Consider the following 20,319-nt stretch of genomic DNA (forward strand, 5'->3'; position numbering starts at 1 on the left):
TAAAAGCGTAGAGAGGCCGGAGAGAAAGAAGGGCGTACCGCCGCGAGGTACGTCTGATTGGCACAAAGCCTGGCGGATGGAATCCCATCCCGCGTTTCCATTGGCTGTCGGCACCATCTAGAACTCAGTGGAAACGCGGCCAGCCAGGATTACTTTCTTCGCGAGGGACGGCTAATCGGCGAGCAAGAAGGGGAATGAATGGCTGTGAGGTTGACGGTTTAGGAAGCTGGTTTAAAATCTGAAAAAAAAAGCAGCTTTTCTAAGAATGGTCGTTCGGACAAATGCAACGCTTGAGAGATGCAGACAGTTCGATGTTTAAACCAGAGTGCATTTACCCGTCAGGAGGCGGCTGGACGGAAGGAACGGCTGATTCCCAAAGTATGCTGTATTTTTTTGCAAAGCTCATATTGTTGATCTTTTGCGGGGTCCTCCTCGGAGAAAGTAGGAAGCACAGAAAGGGGAGATGGACGGCAGAAGCGCAGGTGCAAAAAATAAGGTAAGGACAGTCTTACGATTAAATGAATTTATCCCTTTTCCTTTGGTTTCCCTCTGTTGCATGTACCGTATTTGCGGAGACGTGTAGTTTTGCAAGTTTTATTATACGTTCCCGCGTACGGTAGTAAGTTTGAAAAGAATGCACAAGAGTACAAGCACAGTAATTGTAAATAACGTTTGCGGTTTTCAAGATTTTTTTTCCTGATTAGCATTAAAAATGCCTCTGAAATCCATGTGGTTTTCATTCTTGACTTTGTGAGTTAGACAACAAACCAGGTTGTTGGTGAAACACAGGGTCGTCTATTCAAAGCACTCTGAAAATACTCAAGAACGCTTTCGTAGGAAACCTGAATTGTGTTTATTATTGTTATGTAGCAAGTCGTATTTTCATAGGATTTAAAAGAATGCAAGCTTCTGGAGAGACGCTAAACTGTAGGAGCTGCATTTAAGCACAACCTTCATCGGGGATGCCACTTACAATCTTGCGAGATCTGGTACTGTTGAGCCAAAGTTCTGAGAAAAAATTATATATATTTCTCTAAAGAGTTGCAGTTTAAGAAATTGCAATTTGACCATATTTAGTTGGACAGAAATAATGTTTAGACAGACTAGTAAGTTTTATTACTAAATAAATTTGCAGCTGAATATCCTGTGCTTAAATAATTATTTATTGCTGGGCATTTTATTTGCAAATAAATTATTAATGGGTATTAATGATGAAAAACAACTATGGAATAGCAACAAAGGTATTTAAATTTATCAGATTTCATGTCAAGAGAGCACATTTATATAAGAGGAAAATACCTAAAATAGCTACCATACCCTGAATACATCTTGGTCTTGAAATCTGCTGTCCAGTGAGAATTGCTTCTTTTCAGACTACTTGGCCTTGCAAACCTGGTTTATTTAGCAAAACCATCAAGTTTTTCTTCCCTTCTATTCCATCTTTTAAACTTCTCCAAATCTTTCCCTAGAACTGTTCCATGCCAGTTGGGATTTCAGGGGGATATAGACTTGGAGGAAAAAATTACCTGCTGTGTTGCATATACAGCTCAAGATTAGGATCTGGGGTGAAGATTTAAGACTTGGTAAAAGAATAGTAAAGTTGCAGTGGAGAAAAAAAGATGTACCAAATTTGCATAAAACAGTTTTCCGGAGTGAATGCTGAACTAGAAAATCTGTTACTGGAAAGGTCCAATGACCTTTCATCTGATAGCATATTCTCAGGAAGACATGATATCAAGATTAACATGGAAGCAAATGCAAATACACTGTAAAATGGGGACAAATGCTTGGGAAGGGATAAAACACTAACAATGATTTTTAGGGGAAAAAATCGTATGAGTGGAATACAGATTTATTAATAGAACAAATGGGTGAGATGTGCGGGATTTGGCCCTGTTTTGTTGATTGCTCAAATTCAAGGGAAGAATGAAGGAGGATCCCCACTTTCAAACCTTAGTATCATTATACATCTTCAAGTAGTATTAATGGAAAGTAGCTCTAGTTGTGATTGGGTGGGAAAGTCCTGAACAATGGAATCTGTGATCTGATTTTACATAATGTAGTCGAACCTCTGTATTTGTCTTGCTCTGGGTCCAGAGCTATTCAGTATGCTTAGCTTGAGGGGATGCTGTTTCTTGAGCTTCTGCCATGTTTGAATGCTTTATGTACCAATCCTGTATGTGTTGATGTATGCTTTCTTAGCTTTTTAATGTTGAGGGTTTTGTCATGTTCAGTCATTTTATATCTTTGTTGTATGCTGCTCAGAGTAATCTCTTACAAGATGGGCAGCTACATAAATTTTTGATATATAAATATATAAAGAAATAAATACTCATGCAACTTTATCAAAAAAATGCTTGACCACTCAGCACACTATAGCACAACCCACACAGGTTATGAAGACAGTAACATTGTCATACATCAGAAACAACTTAGAAACCATCAACAGACCATTACAACCATATGGCATCCCTGTAGCTAACTAAACTAAAGCCTTCCAAAACATCTTATGTAAATCTAAAGACTAAGTAGCTCAAAAAGAGGGGAGAAAATGGGAATCATCTACAACATACAGTGTAAGGATTCTAACAGCCACTATGTAGGACAGAGAGGCAGGAGATTAGCAGAGCACATTGATGAACGCCAGCTAGCAATAAGAAGACCAGATGAAAACTCCTTAATTTCACAACATATGGACAACTGGGAAAACTCGGAGCATCCTAGACCAAGGTAAATCCAAAAATGCTTGGCTCTCAGACAAATCGACCATCAATATCTACATAGAGATAAACATCATTTACACACCATTCAAAAGTAAAAAAAACTAAAAAAGGAAACAAAAAGAGCAGAACACTTTGCCATCAATCAGCACCCAGATGAACAGGGATTAACACCAGAATTGAACTTAGACAAGCAGCAAACAATTCCTAATCAAGGAATTACCAACTCAGACAAACAAGCAGCAAACAACAGCCTAATCAAGGAACTACCCAGGAGAAAACAACACCTTCACCAACACTGACAGGACTAGGTACGGTATGTAAATAGAAGAGTAAATCCCACTCCTTTCTAACTCTGGCTGAAGATGTTGCCTAGTTGGATAACAAAACACCTGCAAACAACCAAGCCTGGAGAACACCAGGGATCCATAAATCAATATTTAGTATTCAGTCCATAATATCATAATATGAGAAGGTATTAGTAAAATACATAAAATGAGCAAAGTGGTCTTTCAGATATAGCTTTTCTCATTTCAGTTGGGCAGAAAAGGCAAATTTCCCAGGCTTTTCCTTACCTACTCATAGAGCAACCTATGTAACTCAATGTTCTGAGCGTTGCACAGTTGTTGTTAGTTGGCTATACTTAAAGCACATATATTTCTAAGCATCCTTGCCAAATTAGAGTTCCCAAGATTCTTTAGGGAAAAGTCAGTGTTTTGGAAGGTAGTCCTCAAATTATCATCATAATTGAGCCTGGAATTACAGTCATAAGTTGTTCCTGTTGTTAAGTGGGTCACTATGTGGCAAAGCCAGATTTTACGACTTTTTTTGTTGTAAAAATAACTGAATCACCACAGTTAAGTGAATGCAGTGATCATTAAGCAAATCCATTGTTCTTAATGAGAGTGATTGATTGATTTGCCAGAAAGCAGAAGTAACTTTTGGTTTCTGACAAAAAAAACCCATCATAAATGTAAGTCCCGTGACCGTGGCTCATTGCAAACAGCCATAAATGGGGGGGGGGCCAGGTTGCCAAGTGCCCCCAAATTTGTTCATGAGGCTACAGTGGTGGAGTGGTTGTTAAAATTTCAAATCTGAGTTGAAAGTAACCCTGGTGAGGTCTGTTGTAGTTTCTAATAGTCGCTAAGTGACTGTACGTAGAGTATCTGGACATGCTTTGTTTCTCCATGCACTGAGAAATAATCCAAGAAGGACTAAAGTGCAGAGTGGCTGTTCCTGTATTCCCCAAGAAAGAGGAAATCAACTCCCTTCCCACCAAAAGAAAAAAGAGGAGACAAGTTGAATAACATTTGCATCTTACGTATTAGATGTAATTTAAACAGAAACCCAAATATCTCTTATCAGGAAGTGTGTGAGCAAATGATTCATATATTGTTTTGGTGTAATTGGGGGCAGCTTTCGTTGTTTTACCCTCTTTTCTTGTGGCCCTTCAACTTGGATGTATGTGGTCTTGAATAGGCAGGTCAAGCCTAAAAGAGATGCTGTCAAAATGCAAGACTCTCCTCTAAAGTGCTGCTCAAGTTGAAGACGCTACTCTGTAGAGTAAGACTTAGGGTTATCCTACCATGAAGTAACTTTCCCAAAGTTTTCTTCTGTGAGAAGATGGAAGATTGTGCAAGAAAGGAGGAGGAGGAGGAGGAGGAAAAAGACAACTTGAAGATGGTCTTGTAAGTGGCATCAGAAATGCCCAGATGGTTGACTCTGGTTAATCTGTTTTTAATCTGCTGTTAAGCTGTTAATCAATCCATGCATACGGCAATGTTATTTCTCAGGGTACTGGGTTCCATAAACTCTTCCTTTTCCTACTATTTCAACAGTAGAATTGGTTGGATGAAAACAATTATACACTGTTTTAAACTGAAATCTGTTTTTCTCCCAGGAGCATGCAGATGTGGTACTGCAAACTAAGCTTTCTCTAGAGTTTTACAGATAATGCACACATTCTTGCAGACCACACTTATAAACAACTCATTTTGGAATCTTCTGCACAATTTTAAAACTTTGGAAAATACAATTTTTTAAAATTCATAGTACAAATTCTGTTACCAAACTTCAGAAGTTTTGACCATATTTTAGTGGAGCAGACATTTGGAGAGTGGGGATATTACAAGTAGCCCTCAACTTATGACCACAATTGAGCCTAAAATTTCTATTGCTGAGAACAGTTAGGTGGATTTTGCTTCATTTTATGACCTTTCTTGCCACAGTTGAATCACTGCGGTTGTTAGGTTAGTAACACAGGTGTTAAGTGAATCTGGCTTTCCCATTGACTTTGCTTGTCAGAAGGCTGCAAAAATGACCCCAGCACACCGCAACCGTCATAAAGATCAGAGCTTTTCAACCAGTGGTACAGGTACCACCTGTGGTACATTGGCACCTAGCAGGTGGTACGCGACCATCCTAGAACCAGGTGGTACGCGACCATCCTAGAAAAGTGGTAGCAGGGGAGGGGAATGAACTGAACCGGTGGCAGCACCGCACAAGCCTGAGCGAGAGATGGCTGGAGCTGCAGGGCTGTCAGGGCTCAGCGGAAGCGCCAGGATCAGTGCCAGGCTCCAGCTGGAGCTCGGCACTGATCCTGGTGCTTCTGCTGAGCCCAGAAGAAGCGCTGATCAGCTGGAATGTTGCAGCCTCTCCAGGGTCTTGTGATTTACATTCAGATGCTTGGCAACTGATTCATATTTATGACGGTCACAGTGCCCCAGGGTCATGTGAAGTGACCAAAACCTGCTGCAACCACTCAGAAGATGGGGGGAATAAAAACCAAACGCCCCCACCCCATCCCCACTGCCAATCCTCAATAGAAATGCTCACAACAATGAAAACCTCGGACAGGAGGAAGAGCGCCGCTGGGTGGGCAAGCAGGTGTCTTGCTCGGCTGTGGCTTGGGGGGCACTTTTTTCAGTGCCATTGTAACTTCAAACAGTCACTAAGCAAACTGTTGTAAGTTGAGGACTACCTGTACTTCATCACTTTTTTCCTTTTTGGGGGGGTCATCAAGTTTTTGACACCTTGCTAGGCGACTGGTGGTACTCGGATGTTGCCATATCCTAAAAGTGGTACAATGGGTGAAAAGGTTGAAAAGCCCTGATAAAGATGAACCAGTTGCCAAGCATCCGAATTTTGATCACGTGACCATGAGGATGCTGCAACGGTCATAGGTGTGAAAAATGGTCATAAGTCACTTTTTTGGTGCTGTGGTAACTTTGAACAATCACCAAATGAATTGTTGTAAATTGAAGTTTACCTGTATACATACACACATAAAGAAATGATGTAATTTCATTTAGTGCATATTACTATAATTTTACAATTCTAATATCAAATCAGCCCAACTGTAAGAATCAGATATATAGCAAGATTAACAGCAATACCTGATTATCAATGTGTTTTGTAGTTTAGGAGTGAGGCAGGTCAGTATCTTTTCCTAATGAATTGTTAATGCCTAGTTGTCTCCATACTAATCGGACCACCAGATTTGAGCTTTGAAGATCCAGCCAATTGCTAGATCTGCTGGCTGGAGAATTCTGGCAGTTGAAGTCCACTCATTTTAAAGTTGCTGAGATTGAGAAACACTGTGAGAGTTGGTAGCCAATAGTTAGCTTTTTGCATCTCTTTGCTCCTACTATCTGGTAGTCATCTGGATTTTATATCCTTGATCAAATACCCATTTGAAGAAGCATTAGAAGAACCAGGTTATTTAGCTAACTAGTACATTTCAGTCTTCTTTACCCTTATGCCTTCATTTAAGCACAGTACACTGAATTCAAAGTTCATTTGGTTGGATTTATACCACTAAAGTTTCATTGAGTTATGTTTGACTGTACCTTTTAGAAAACCTGTTGCTGCATGTCTTGATTTGGATGAATTCAGGCAATTAATAATAAATACATTCAGTAAATAGAACTAACCTTTGGATTAAATTTACACCTATTCAGTCAGACCAGTTGCATGGAAAGAGAGCTCAATGAACACATTAAAGTTGATTATGAAGAGGGAACCTTAACTACAGATGCAATCTGTATATACAGATTATATATTCATACATAAGATCTTATTTTGCTAAAAGTATGGGTAGTCCTCAACTTACAACCATAATTGAGCCCAACATTTCTGTTGCTAAGTGAGATAGCTGTTAAGTGAGTTTTGCCCCATTTACCACCTTTCTTGTCATAGTTGTTAACTGCAGTTGTTAAATTAATAAGATGGTTGTTAAGTGAATCTGGCTTCCCCATTGACTTTGCTTGTCAGAAAGTCGCAAAAGGGGATCACATGACCCTGGGACATTGCAACTGTCATAAATATGAATCATCTGAATTTTGATCACATGATTGTGAGGATGTTGCGATGGTTGTAAGTGTGAAAAATGGTTATAAGTCACTTTTTTCAGTGCCATTGTAACTTCGAACGATCACTAAATGAATGTTGTAAGTCGAAGACTACCCATAGATAGGATGCTGTTGTGTTAGTCAGCATAAAAGGTACTAAAGTAGTTTTCCCTGGTCTAGTGCCCTGAGAATTTGTTGGTCTATAATACCCATCAACACTAACCATGAGAATCATTGTTGTCTGGATGTGATCCAGGTTGGTGAAAGACTACTGCTGTAATGGATAATATCAGTGCATTCAGTTTTCACATTTTCAATTCCTACACCTCCATTTGTCTCAGGCACAACTAAAGATCCAGATATATGATGTTGTCAGGATTTCTCTTATGCTACATTTTCTCTGCTTCTTGAGGATAGTTCTTCATGTTCCCAATTTAGCACAAAGGTATCATGTTGGGACTTAGAGCTGACTCAGTATGCTGGCATGCTCTTCCATCTTGGATAGTGAGATGGGCAGCATATAAATGTAATAAATAATAAATAACTTCATAGTCACTCTACTGTATGGAATCTCTTTGCAAAGATGTAATTTCAGTATATTATTATTATTGGCAAACTACCCCTCCCCCCTCAGCTTTTTAAAATGTTCCTTCTCACAGTTACCAGAAATTATAGGTGAAATTATAAAAACAGAAATTATTCTTGTTTTTCAATTTAGTTACTCATATAAAAAGAACTATGACATGACCAAAACTTGGCCAGGGAGCAGCAAAAAGCTTCTGAGGGTAGAGGACCATGATTTCTCCATGAGGCCTGCCTTTGGAGGTAAGAAATGTGTGTTTGCTCATCTCTGTAAAATTGAATGATTCAGCTTAGAAGATCCAAGCCAGCTGCTTCAAGCTATTTTTTTTATGAAGCCTCCCAACTGGATGGCGAGATTACTCTATGATTTCAGAGCGTTGCTAAAGCTGGAATATAAGTGTACCAATGACTTTCCAGGAGCACATGGAAGGACTATACGCCCATCTTATTGACTGTCTTCAGGAAATCTGGTTTGCTAAATGATACTCTATTCTGGGGAACTGTAGATCTTGAAAATATAGAGAAAGCACACAGCATCCCTGTTATATTGAACTGACTACATAATATAATGCCCAGAACCCAAGGTAAGTAAAATATTTATTAGCCCACAGCAGTTGCCTTAAGTTCCTTATATTTAACCATATTAAAGCCTAATACAGTGCATTTTGTTCAGCAATAATTTATTTATTTTATTTATTTATTTATTTTTTGGATTTATATCCCGCCCTTCTCCCGTAGGACTCAGGGCGGCTGACAATCTATTTAAAATACATACAAAACAAAATTTAGTGCCCAGTCTTGATTTCCTTGACTGGATCCCAAATCCTGGGTTGTGTGTCAGCCAAGTGGATTCTTGCATCCTGCTTGGAGACAGAGGAGGAGTACATGGTCACTTGCAGTACACAAGCTCCTCAATTGAAGCCCTCTAACCACTGTTGCTGCAAATCAATTAGGCGGTTTGCTGATATTCAGGAAGTCAGGCAGTCAGTGATGACAAAATGCTGCATGTGATTGGCCGATCAAAGCTTGCCCTATTTTATATGTGAGAAGCACGTTAAAAGGGAGTTGGGCTTCCATTGTCCAGTGGCACCCGCTATTTCAGTGTTGTTGACCGCCTCTGCAGATGCCCCCTCTGCTATTTAAGGCAGGAAATACAAAATGCCCACAGTGTAAATCATAAAATAGATTGCATAGTTGATAAACACTCTTTCCCCACCAAAAGAAGCTGAATGGGAGGAAAAAACCCCAGGAAATTGCAGCCTCTTTTGTAACATTTTCTCATCCTTTATGCCCTTTGACACCCCCACCCCCAAAATGCCATTCTTCCTTGGGAAAGATGAATTCCATATGGACCTGCATTCAACATTTCTGCTTGCTTGCAGCTAAGCCTCTCTTCTCCTTCATGTCCTATTCTGTGTAAATAGGAATCACATCCTGTTTTGACCCTTCCTAAGTGATTCCTTCATTCTAGTGACTTTGCTATTCCTAGCAGATGTTCAGGCAATATTTGTTACAAATACTAATATATAACCATTATGTAAATGTTGCTCTTAGACTCCCTTCCTCAAATTCTGAGTCAAAGCATTTTCATCTAGGTCAGCTCATTTTTCCAATGAAAACAACTGGGATTCCATGAATAAGCAGCTTTAGCTGATACTTAAAATAGCGCTATCTTTTCTGTGGAAGAACAGCCTAATGTGTTGTGGGAGAGTTGTTATTCATCTCCTCTATCCCCAACTTAGTACAAACAGCTTCTACTGGAGGGCCTTTAATCTGGACATACAGCTGAAAATATAAATGGGCCCACTTCAAGGGCAAACCTAATTGCTAAATTTTACTAATACGTTGTCATAGGTGAACGAATACCACAATGTCCTGCAGTATCTAGCATATAAACTATCCAGCTGTTTCTAGAGTTTTGGAGGGTTTTCTTGGGTTTGGTTTTCTAAATGGGAATTTGGCACTGCAGGTTTTCCCCTTCCCTGCCTAAGCTACATCCCATCTAGGTGCCTCAGGTAAAATTGAGAGAGCCTCAGGTACTGCATTGTTCATCAGAAAAGAGGCAGTATAAAGCTTCTGAATTGTATCTGTTTTCCTTGAAGAAATTATTATTGTGATTGCACACTATGGCTGTGTTTATGCAGCCCTTTTAACCAGACCAGTTAAACACCCAGCACACAAGGATGTATACGTACTTTCTGAACAGTCTCAGTATAGCTTAGCCCCCTGGTTTTCTTGAGGGCTTGCTACCTAGTGGTAGTCTCCGGGGGGAGGGGGGAGATCAAAGTGGGAAAGAATATACTAGCTGTCTATGGCTGGTTCTGCCTTAAACAAGCGCATTAGGCTTTTCACTACTTCTGCTGATAAGATGATTCTTGTGGAAATAATTTCTACTGCTTTTAATTCATTTGAAGTGGGAGCAACATTTTGCCTACTTCATAGGCTGCTTCTTGCTGCTGGTAGCCACAGACTCTTGCCATTCTTTTATAGCACTTGCCAGTTTGGCATATATGAGACCTCTGGTAAAATGGACGAAGGGTCTGTCAGTTTTTCCTTTTAGCGGGGTGGGGGTGGGAAGGGGGCTGGAGGGGGAGGGGGTAACAAAGGAGTGGAGTGAAACATAAGAGGGTCTCTTTGAGAGTCCTTGCAGTCTTCCACCACATTGATGAGGTATTACTTGGATTATTTCTGAACCTGTGTTTATCACTTCTGAAAGAGTGCTAAGCCCATGTCTGAAAACAGACTAGCTGACAGGTCAATGGGACAGAAGAAAAGCAGAGGAGCAGGTTGGAGGAGGCATCTTTCTATGGCAGCCTGTCACTCGGTTTGAAAGTTGGCTGAACCCTCCATCACCAGTACCAGTTGCTCAGCCTGCCCCTTCACAGTAAGCGGTGATTGGTTTGTTTGCCAGAATGAAACACAGAGTGGAAGGGGAGACGAAGCTTTGGAACCCACCAATTGCTGTCCTTGAATTACCCTGGATTAAAGCTGCAGGAACAGCATTTCTCACTCACCTCATGATTATGGCAGGATAGAAGTGAGAAAGAGAATATTAACCATAGGTATTTTAAAATGGTTTATTCTAACCCTTGAGATATGATAGGATCACCCAAGTATTTAGAAGATTGGTCTCACAGGACTGCTACATACACATCTCTTTGTGGCAAACACACACACACACACACACACACAAGCACCAATCTCAAGTTATCTCTAGCTCTCACTTTTTCCTGGGATGTCTTATTTTTGTTGAGGACTAGAAGACCGGTCTCATGGAGGAAACACTACTTCAACTCTCCATGCCATGGAATTCTTCAGGGATATGTTTCTCAGAGGGTACTGCTAAGAAAAACAAGGAAATTCTATTTTCCTTTCCCTTCCCTGACTTAAAGCTCTTTCTCACAGCTTGGGTAGGAGTATTAGTACTTTGTGCATCTGGATGCATGAATACTAATGCTGTTTGTTACTATTTAAAATAGTACAAGATTCTTGGTGCTCTTTCATTTTGTGAAAGATCCTTACAGATGCTCTCTCCGTGCATCATTGTTGCCCGCCTCCAAAAGAGCCTTAGAAACACGAAGCACAGTAATTTGCATCTAATAATTAATTTGTTAAATTTAATCCACTGTCGACCTATAGGCTTATGTCTTTTTAAAAAGAAACCTACCTATCCATCACTTCTTTAATTCATAAATGGTTGCCCAATGATTTTATTATAAGACTTGTTTGATAGCTACAGTTGATTTAGTGTTTTTTTAACACTCTACTCAAGTTGCCTGCTCTCTGCTATGGTATGTGTTTTCACCACATCTGATGCAAGAGGGGTAAAGCCACCTATTTTAGTTACATGATCCAATTGCTCTGGAAAAATAGGAAGTCTCCTTTGTAATTGATGCAGTAACATCTGATAGCTAGGCTTGGCAGTGCGTGGTCCAAGAACTAGCCCTAAATGTATACAACAGAGAGAAAGAATATAAGTGTTTCAATATTACAAATACAAATCCTAAAGAGGAAACCATATATGTGTAGCTGAAATATAACTTAAAGCAGACATCTATTCTGGAAATGGTATTTCTTTCACTCTTTTACTCACAAGGAAAGGTTAATCCCCTTCGACTCTCAGTTGGGCCCTGCCCTCTGTTTGCTTCAACAGTGCTCTTTTCCAGTGTCAACCCTATCTTTACAGCTAACCCCCACCCCTGGAAGGAAGACATATTAATACTTCAACGTCTCTACAAGGGAGTTCTTCTGTGTTTAATTGATGTAGGAAAAGAAAAAACTTATTTCAGATGTTCAGTAATTAAGCAAGGACTACTTATATTCAATATCTCAATTTCTTTCCCTTGCAGGCCCGGCTATTCCAGTTGGAGTGGATGTGCAGGTTGAAAATTTGGACAGTATTTCAGAAGTCAATATGGTATGCTATTGTTGCTTAATGTCTCTTCTTCTTCCTCCTCTTCTCCTCCTCCTCTACCACCACCACTTGAGGTATCAAGGGAGATACACAGTTCTGGTTCTTGCACTTCTGGTGGACTCAACCATTGTTATTTCATGCTTTGATGTTATCTCTCCATCTTCTTCAGGATCTGACTTGTGTTCTTGACCTTCTCCTCTTTTTGTATATGCCTTGTATGGTATAGAACACCAAGACATATATGTGCATACAACTAATGTTAATATTTATTGCATCAACTTTTTTTTATGGTGTAGCAATCAAAATATTATGTTGTCAATTGGATGATTGTTATAGATTTTCTTAAAAATGAAGCCTAGTTGGAGTTGAATAAAGCTTAATATGTGAAGAAGTAACACTGAGAGATTGAAATTAAGAGTATAGTCTGTGTATCGGAGGATGCAGAACTAGCTCTCTCGGGAAATTTTGACCTATATCGTGGCTTTAAATGTTTATTTTTAAAAGGAAAAAGCTCTTGAACTGCTTCTCCAAGGAACTAGTCACCATTTGTGCAAGAAATACAATAATGGTTGGACTTAACAGATCATACTAATGGTTTAATGTGTTCCCAGGCAGCTATAGCCTATTCAGTAAACCATTATTAAACCTACCATTGTGCGATATTTGAATAGTATCTGGGATGCGACCATTGGGAGATAGCCTTCTTCATTGTGATTGTGGTTCAATTTCTTCTTATTTTCTTTTCCTGATAACTTAAAAAACTCACAATTGCCAATTAATTTATAATTTTAGTTTTTTTATAAGAACAGGAGATATAATCACAAGATATCTCACCCCACCCCACACTTTGTTTCAGGACTTTACAATGACATTGTATTTGAGGCATTATTGGAAGGACGAGCGTCTCTCCTTTCCCAGTCGTACGAACAGGAGCATGACTTTTGATGGACGGTTGGTAAAGAAGATCTGGGTGCCAGACATTTTCTTTGTCCACTCTAAAAGATCCTTCATTCACGATACCACCACTGACAATATCATGTTGCGAGTGTTCCCAGATGGCCATGTGCTCTATAGCACGAGGTAATCCCACAGTTATTACTCCATATTCTTTTTTCCAGTATTGTAATTCAAGCATATCTTTGTGACATGGACAGATTTCAAATATGAGTATGTGGATTCCTATAATACCATATTCATCACATGCCTGTAGCTTCTCCTTTGTGATAACATCAACTCTTATTTTTCTACATGAATTCATATATTACTCTTATTAATCCCATGCCTGTAGCTCTTTCTTTGTAACAACATCAGCTCTTTTTTTTATCTATTTCTAGGATCACAGTGACAGCAATGTGCAATATGGACTTCAGCCGTTTCCCCCTAGATTCACAGACATGTTCATTGGAGCTTGAAAGCTGTCAGTAGCTTTTATTTATCTTTGGTGATAAAACTACAGGGGTAGCAAATTAAACAACAGTCAATCTGTTGGCTTTACTGATATCCATTACTTCTGCCTGAGCTGGTTGCTTCTCTGCTTTAAGGCAAAGCCATCCTGCAGTATCCATTCTTCTGCCATTAAAAATACACCATTTCCTCTGCCTTTTCATGTCCAGCGAGAGTTTAAAAAGATATTTGTGGATGGGGGACTCACAGAGTGGATTTTTAGAAAAAGCGTGGAGTGCATTGGGGAGGCCACATCCAGTAGATGAGTAACTATAGAGGGGACTATGATTTTCTGGACTACTTTCTCTTTGGTGAATTACTTGGTTTCTCTTAACTGCATGAAACCCATTTGAAGCTTTTAGTGTTGTTTTCGTTTATTTCCAACCTCTAAATCAGGGCTTTTCAACCAGTGGTACGGGTACCACCTGTGGTACATTGGCACCTGGCAGGTGGTACACGACCATCCTAGAAAAGTAGCAGGGGAGGGGAATGAGAGCACCGCCGGGCGGGCAAGCAGGTGTCTTGCTTGGCTGTGCCTTGGGGGGCCACTTTTTTCAGTGCCATTGTAACTTCGAACAGTCACTAAGCAAACTGTTGTAAGTCGAGGATTACCTGTACTTTATCACTTTTTTCCTTTTTTTTTTTTTTTGGTCATCAGGTTTTTGACACCTTGCTAGGCGACTGGTGGTACTCGGATATTGCCATATCTTAAAAGTGGTACAATGGGTGAAAAGGTTGAAAAGCCCTGCTCTAAATTTAGGAAATCCGTAGACAGTGGGGTAGTCTGATGGGTTTTGGGGGAGTCACAAAACATAGGCCTCTGATTAATTGGCCTGTTTTGTAATTTTGCTGCTGACCGGTAAAATAATTATTTTGCTTTTTCCACATCTACTTTTGCAGATGCGTATACAGATGAAGATTTGATGTTATACTGGAAAAATGGGACTGAATCTCTAAAGACAGACGAAAATATTTCCTTGTCTCAATTCTTGATTCAAAAATTTCATACAACCTCCAGACTTGCTTTTTATAATAGTACTGGTATGGCAAGAAAGTTTCACTCCGTTCTTTCATTCTTTATTAATTTTTCGACTGTATTTCCCCTGTCAAACTCAGGCAGCCATTTGATCTTCCACTACCCTTTTTAATTCTCCCAACTATCCTGTGCAGCATATAGTATTAGAGATAACTGAGATACTGAGTTTTCCAAAGTTTCTGAGTGAGTTTCATTGCTACGTACATATTTAAAACTTCTGGTGCCGTTTGAGAATTCTAACATCACCACTGTAGCCTTGTGTTCTCTATTCATATAGTTGCTTGGTGAATGTAAATAAAGCATCTCTTGTAAACTAAAGGTCAACAACTTATATTGATAGTCATACATTAAAAAGCTTCTTTGCTATCTCATCTTAATATAGCTGTAATAAGGCCCCCAAACGTTCTCTCATGTTATTTACAAAATGAGGTAGATATTGTTAAAGCGGTTTTTTAAAAATCAAATGGACTTTCTGAATAACTCAGGCTTCAGAACAAAAGTGCAAAAAGACAGTAACTTTCTTGAGAAGACATTTCTCCAGATACTACAGAATTACAGCTATCACTGCCTTCACTATTGAAGAACTTGCTGGAGCAGCTAGGCTGTGTAGTTCAGCATTGTTTCCCTTTTTAATGGAAGATACGTAGTTTATAGCAATAAGATTAAGGTACTTGTGTTTCCAGTGGTGTGTCTTCAGCATCATTGTACAGTTGCAAACAGCATAATTGTTACAAGGACAAATACAGTACTTAAATTTAATTGCATTTTGAAACTGTTTTCTCCCCTTCTCCCTCCTTCCCCCTCCTCCCCCCCACAGTGTCTATCAGCATTTTTATTTTCTTCCTCTTTTTGTATTCTTTCAGTCTATCTCTTTTTCCCTCCCCCGCTGTTCTTATATTTTATCTGTTGGCATATAAGATGCCAATATTTCTGCTCACTTCACATTTTAACATTTTTCTTCAATAGGTCGGTACAATCGCCTTTACATTAACTTTATTCTACATCGCCATATTTTCTTCTTTCTGCTCCAAACCTATTTTCCTGCCACGTTGATGGTCATGTTATCCTGGGTTTCCTTCTGGATAGACCATAGAGCTGTGCCTGCAAGAGTGTCCTTAGGTGAGAGATTCCTCTGTAGACACATAAGATATGGGGTATCTTATGGGGTATTTTACAACATACCACATTTAGAAAAATATATCCATTCGTTTTGATTTCTGTGCCTAAGGTTTCTATTCTAAAAATAAAATAGGGCAAAGTATGCAAAAGGCATATATTATGCTTTGTCTTTACAGAAATAAAAATGTAATACAATATCTTAGACATTAATCCTTGACAGATTAGCGTTAGCTATAAAATATTTATTCAGTTAGATTTAATTAGGTTAATTAATTAGATTTATATGGCTGCCTATGTTACCAGAATGACTTGGTGAGTAACAACAAATAAAAGCACATACAAAATAACAACCAATATATAAAACCACTGAAATAAAAGCAAATTTAATGAACTTCCAGGCCCGGGAGCACATCCAGGCTTGGGAAGCTTCTCAGAAAATGAGCAGAGTTGGGATCAGTCTTCTCCCCCACCCCCAAATAATTTTATTAAAGGTTATAATTACAATAGTAAGAACTAATACAGAGTAAAAGAAAATAGAATAAAAGGTGCAAAGAAAAAAAAAGGAAAGGTGGGAATAATAAAAATTAAAGAATATAGTAAAGAAAAAAATAAATATATAAAGAAATTATTTTCAACCTTCAATCACAAGTATAAACAATTTTAATAAAATTTTACTTCCTCTTAAATTACAAAAATGATATCTTCTTCCCATATCCCATCTCTTATCTATAAAACAAATCCATAAAACATAGTTATTTTAGCTTTTGTGTCAGCAAAAGTACATTAAAGGTGACCAGAAATAATGAATCTATTTTAATCTTGATGAAATAAACCAACTTTATATCCCTTCCTTAATCTTTAGTCCATTCAAATAACATCATAGAACTTGATTTCTTTTCATTTTTTCGTTGTCCCTTTTTACAAGATTCTTCAAAACTTTTAACAAGTCTCTTTTGTAAGTCCAATATAATAAAACTATCCAGGTCATTCCTTTGGTTTGTTGTTTATATTCAATTTTAATTATTAAAATATCAGCAACTTTCCTTTGTACACCCAGAGCAACATCTTTTTCAGTAATACATACAGTTTTGTAACCTGTCATTTGTAAATCCATTTTCAACTCTGTCTTGTAGGTAAAACTTATTTCTTTTTCATAATATCTTCTAGATACAATCTAACGATAGAGGTTGTTGTCATTGTTAATATTTCTGGTTCCATTTTTCAAAAATGTCCAATATGTCCAGTGTTAGAATATTTTATGCCATTCTGTAACACTTAGCCAACTTTATGTGTTCTTCTCCTTTAAATAAAATCTTTAGTTCCCTCTAGTGTCCAATTTTTGAAATGTTATTTTTTTAAAAAAAATTCAAAACAAGCATTTTGTATAGGAAAATTTTTTTAATAATTAATTCCAAAACCTTATTTTAAATTTATCTTGACCCTTATTCATCTGTAACTTTTTAAAATCAAAGTTTTAATCAACCTTTCGCTGCTTATTTTTTTAAAAATTAGGATTGAGGTACAATCCTAATGGAACCTCTCCATTCAGGTCATAAATCTTGTAAATCTGTTGTAAAATGAATCAGACTTATTTTAATGACAGTTTTTTACTGCACTTGTTAAGCAAATCAACCGGGGCATTAAGTGAAGGAAGATCAGGTTTGCTATTTGCTTCTGTTTGTTAAGTGACCTCTGCGATTGTTAAGTGAACCCATAAGCTCGAGAATTTATAAGGTTCCCCAGTGGATCCAGAAGGAAATGCTGTCACCTACCCATCAGCTGTTCTGGCAAGGCGAGTTGCCCCTCTGCCTCCAAACTGCAGCATTTCCATGCAAGTGCCTGGATTTAAATTGGGGTGGGGGGTAAATTTGCAGGGCTCCCATGGAGCCTCCAGAGGGAACCACTGCCTATCAGTTGTTCTACAAGCAATTTACAGTAGGACTGCACACACCAGGGGTGTCAAACTCAATTTCACTGAGGGATGCATCAGCATTGCGGTTGCCCTGGGGGGGCCAGGTGGGTGTGGCCAGAGTGGGTGCAGCCTACTGGGTGGGCGTGGATAGAGTGGGTGTGGCCTACTGGGTGGGCATGGCCAGTTCTACATCATTCGCATAAAAGGTGCCTATGGAGGCCTGGGCAGGAGTGGGACAGATCTGAGGGTCTCTGGCAGAAGGGGGTGGGACTGGGGCAAGTGCCAAGGCATGGTCCACCGGGGCATGTGCCAAGATGGCCACCACAAAATTGTACATTGGCTCCCAGCTGGCCTGGGCCAGGGCCAAGGCAGCGGGGGCCATTCCCTCACTGTTTCCAGGATGGCTTCGCGGGCCACATGAAACCACTTCATGGGCCGCATCCGGTCCCCGGGCCTTGTGTTTGACATGTCTGGCACACACCATTCGTCTAAGCAAAAACAAAGAAGCACAGTACAGTAGAATACAAAGAAATTTTCTGCAAGCAGTCTCAAAACACAAGCAAACAAATACAGTAGAGTATGCAAAGGAACTTTACAGTATTCAATCTACTTTCTGTAGATGCTGGCTAGTATTTCCGCAAGCAATTCCAAGGCAAGAAGAAACACAGAAATGAAAAAAACTTTTATCTTTGTAAAGTACTTACAAACAAGCACAGTGTTATAATGAAAAAGGAAATTACTCGCAAAGGCAACTAGTCCTCCAATCCTCAAGGCAACAGCAACAAAAGAAGCAACGAGCGGTAGAGAAATTCACTCCTCTAGTTCTCTACGTGGTATCAGTGAGGGGGGAAAAAGCACACTGGCTGCAAATGTCCTGATCTTGATTGCTCATATGGGAAAAAATGTGCTTGAGTACATGGACCTCGGAAATCATGTCATAATTGCAGGCAACTTGTGGATCCCAAAAGGGAGGTCACAGGTCAAAAAACGGCCACTGCTTGAAGAGTGGTCACATGACTGCAGAGGTCTCTTGTTGGTCACCATTTTGAACCCCTATCATAAATACATTTTGGGGGTATATTTGTAACTTTGAACACTCGTTACACAGCCTGTTGTACCTGAAGGACTACCTGTAGTTAAATCTTTTTTGTTAAGGACTGTAGGCAAACTCACCCGGGGCTTTCAAACTTATTAATCCAAAGGTTTCTAATAGCTGAAAAATATCTTAACAAGCAATTTCTAAAAGTGGTTATAAAAGAAAGGATGCAAATGTAATGTCTTTTCAAAGATGCCAGCCGTGGTTTTGAGCAGGATGACTATTCCTTCCTCTGCCAGAGACTGCTGTCTTGTGAACATTTGTAAAGCAGATACCGGTATCAATGTGTTTTTTTTTCCCCCTTGTTAGCAATAGATGAGATTTTTGTAAAAAATAAAAATCTGACAAACAACAAGGGCCTAGAGCAGGGGCAGGCAACCTTGGCTCTTTTATGACTCGTGGACTTCAACTCCCAGAATTCCTGAGCCAGGCATGCATGGCTGGCTCAGGAATTCTGGGAGTTGAAGTCCACAAGTCATAAAAGAACCAAGGTTGCCTACCCCTAGCCTAGAGGATCTCAGAAGTCTCAGTTATTGGATACTTAACAGGTAATGCCTAGGAGTGGTAGTTACTGCCTATTTAGCATATGCTCAAGAGGTTTGCTTTTTTATTATCATTTCCACAAAGACTTTGAAATTAACTGTATCTGGTTATTAGAGTTGATTCAGATGAGCTTATTGCTTGAGTTGTGTTGATCCCATCTTTGTGCATGTGGTTTCTTCAGGAATCACAATAGTCCTGACCATGTCTACCATCATCACTGGTGTCAATGCCTCCATGCCTGGCGTTTCCTATATCAAGGCTGTGGACATTTACCTCTGGGTCAGTTTTGTGTTTGTCTTCCTCTCGGTCATTGAATATGCAGCCGTGAACTACCTGGCAACAGTGCAAGAGCGGAAGGAGCAAGAAAAGGTGAGAAATGCTTATGACCATGTGCTTGGATTTATGCCTATAGTAGAACAGCCTTCTCTAACCCAGCTGGCCCTGTTGGGGGAAATCCATAGTAGAAATTTCTGATGTACATACTGGTAGTCTTTGCTTAATGACCACAATTGGGAGCAGCAACTTCATTGCTAAGTGACATAGTAGTTAAGCAAGATAACAATATGGCAAAGGACTTAACAACTTCCCTTCCATCGTGGTTATTAAGGAAATCACCTGCAATCATTAAGCTCATCATAATGTGACTGCAATTTGTGATTTTACTGCTGGCTTCTCCATTGAGTCAGTTTTGTCAGAAATCAGCTGTGAAGTGTGAGTGAACATTATAAAAAGTAAGGAGGCAAATAAAATTCCCAATATTTGAACTGGTTCAGTCTGGGATTTAGTAGAAATAATGTTGGGAGATTCAGAATGGAGAAATTCAATAAAGTATTTCCCTGGTTTTACTCCATTTTTTTCAGTCACTGCTGATGGCTTGCCAGGAAGCTATGACTAGACCGACAACAGGAAAATCAGGCAAATTTCCATGCATAGAATGTACCTATGCAGGATGCTTGATGACATCTGTTTGAGATGATATGCTGTTAGTGTTGTTGGTGTTATTAAGTTGCATGATACAAGCCAAGTTTATTTAAAATATTTTTTTTCTTAATGCATGATCAATATCCCCAATAAAATGGCCATTTTAGTTGTCTAAGGAGCTGCA

General features: G+C 39.2%; 1 protein-coding gene across 1 annotated transcript; it reads left to right on the forward strand.

Annotated features, from left to right (window-relative positions):
- Positions 1-273: 273 nt before the first annotated feature.
- On the forward strand, positions 274-19,583 carry LOC107296172 (gamma-aminobutyric acid receptor subunit rho-2; the record flags this gene model as incomplete). The annotated part of the gene is given in 8 exon segments (XM_015825519.1): positions 274-496; positions 7,788-7,894; positions 12,001-12,068; positions 12,922-13,145; positions 13,400-13,482; positions 14,409-14,549; positions 15,511-15,663; positions 19,396-19,583. Coding segments are annotated over 8 exon segments (1,179 nt in total), but the record flags the coding sequence as incomplete, so codon positions are not given.
- Positions 19,584-20,319: the final 736 nt, after the last annotated feature.

This window comes from Protobothrops mucrosquamatus, unplaced genomic scaffold (genome assembly GCF_001527695.2).
Source record: "Protobothrops mucrosquamatus isolate PMUCROS unplaced genomic scaffold, P.Mucros_1.0 scaffold2676, whole genome shotgun sequence".
NCBI lineage: Eukaryota > Metazoa > Chordata > Lepidosauria > Squamata > Viperidae > Protobothrops > Protobothrops mucrosquamatus.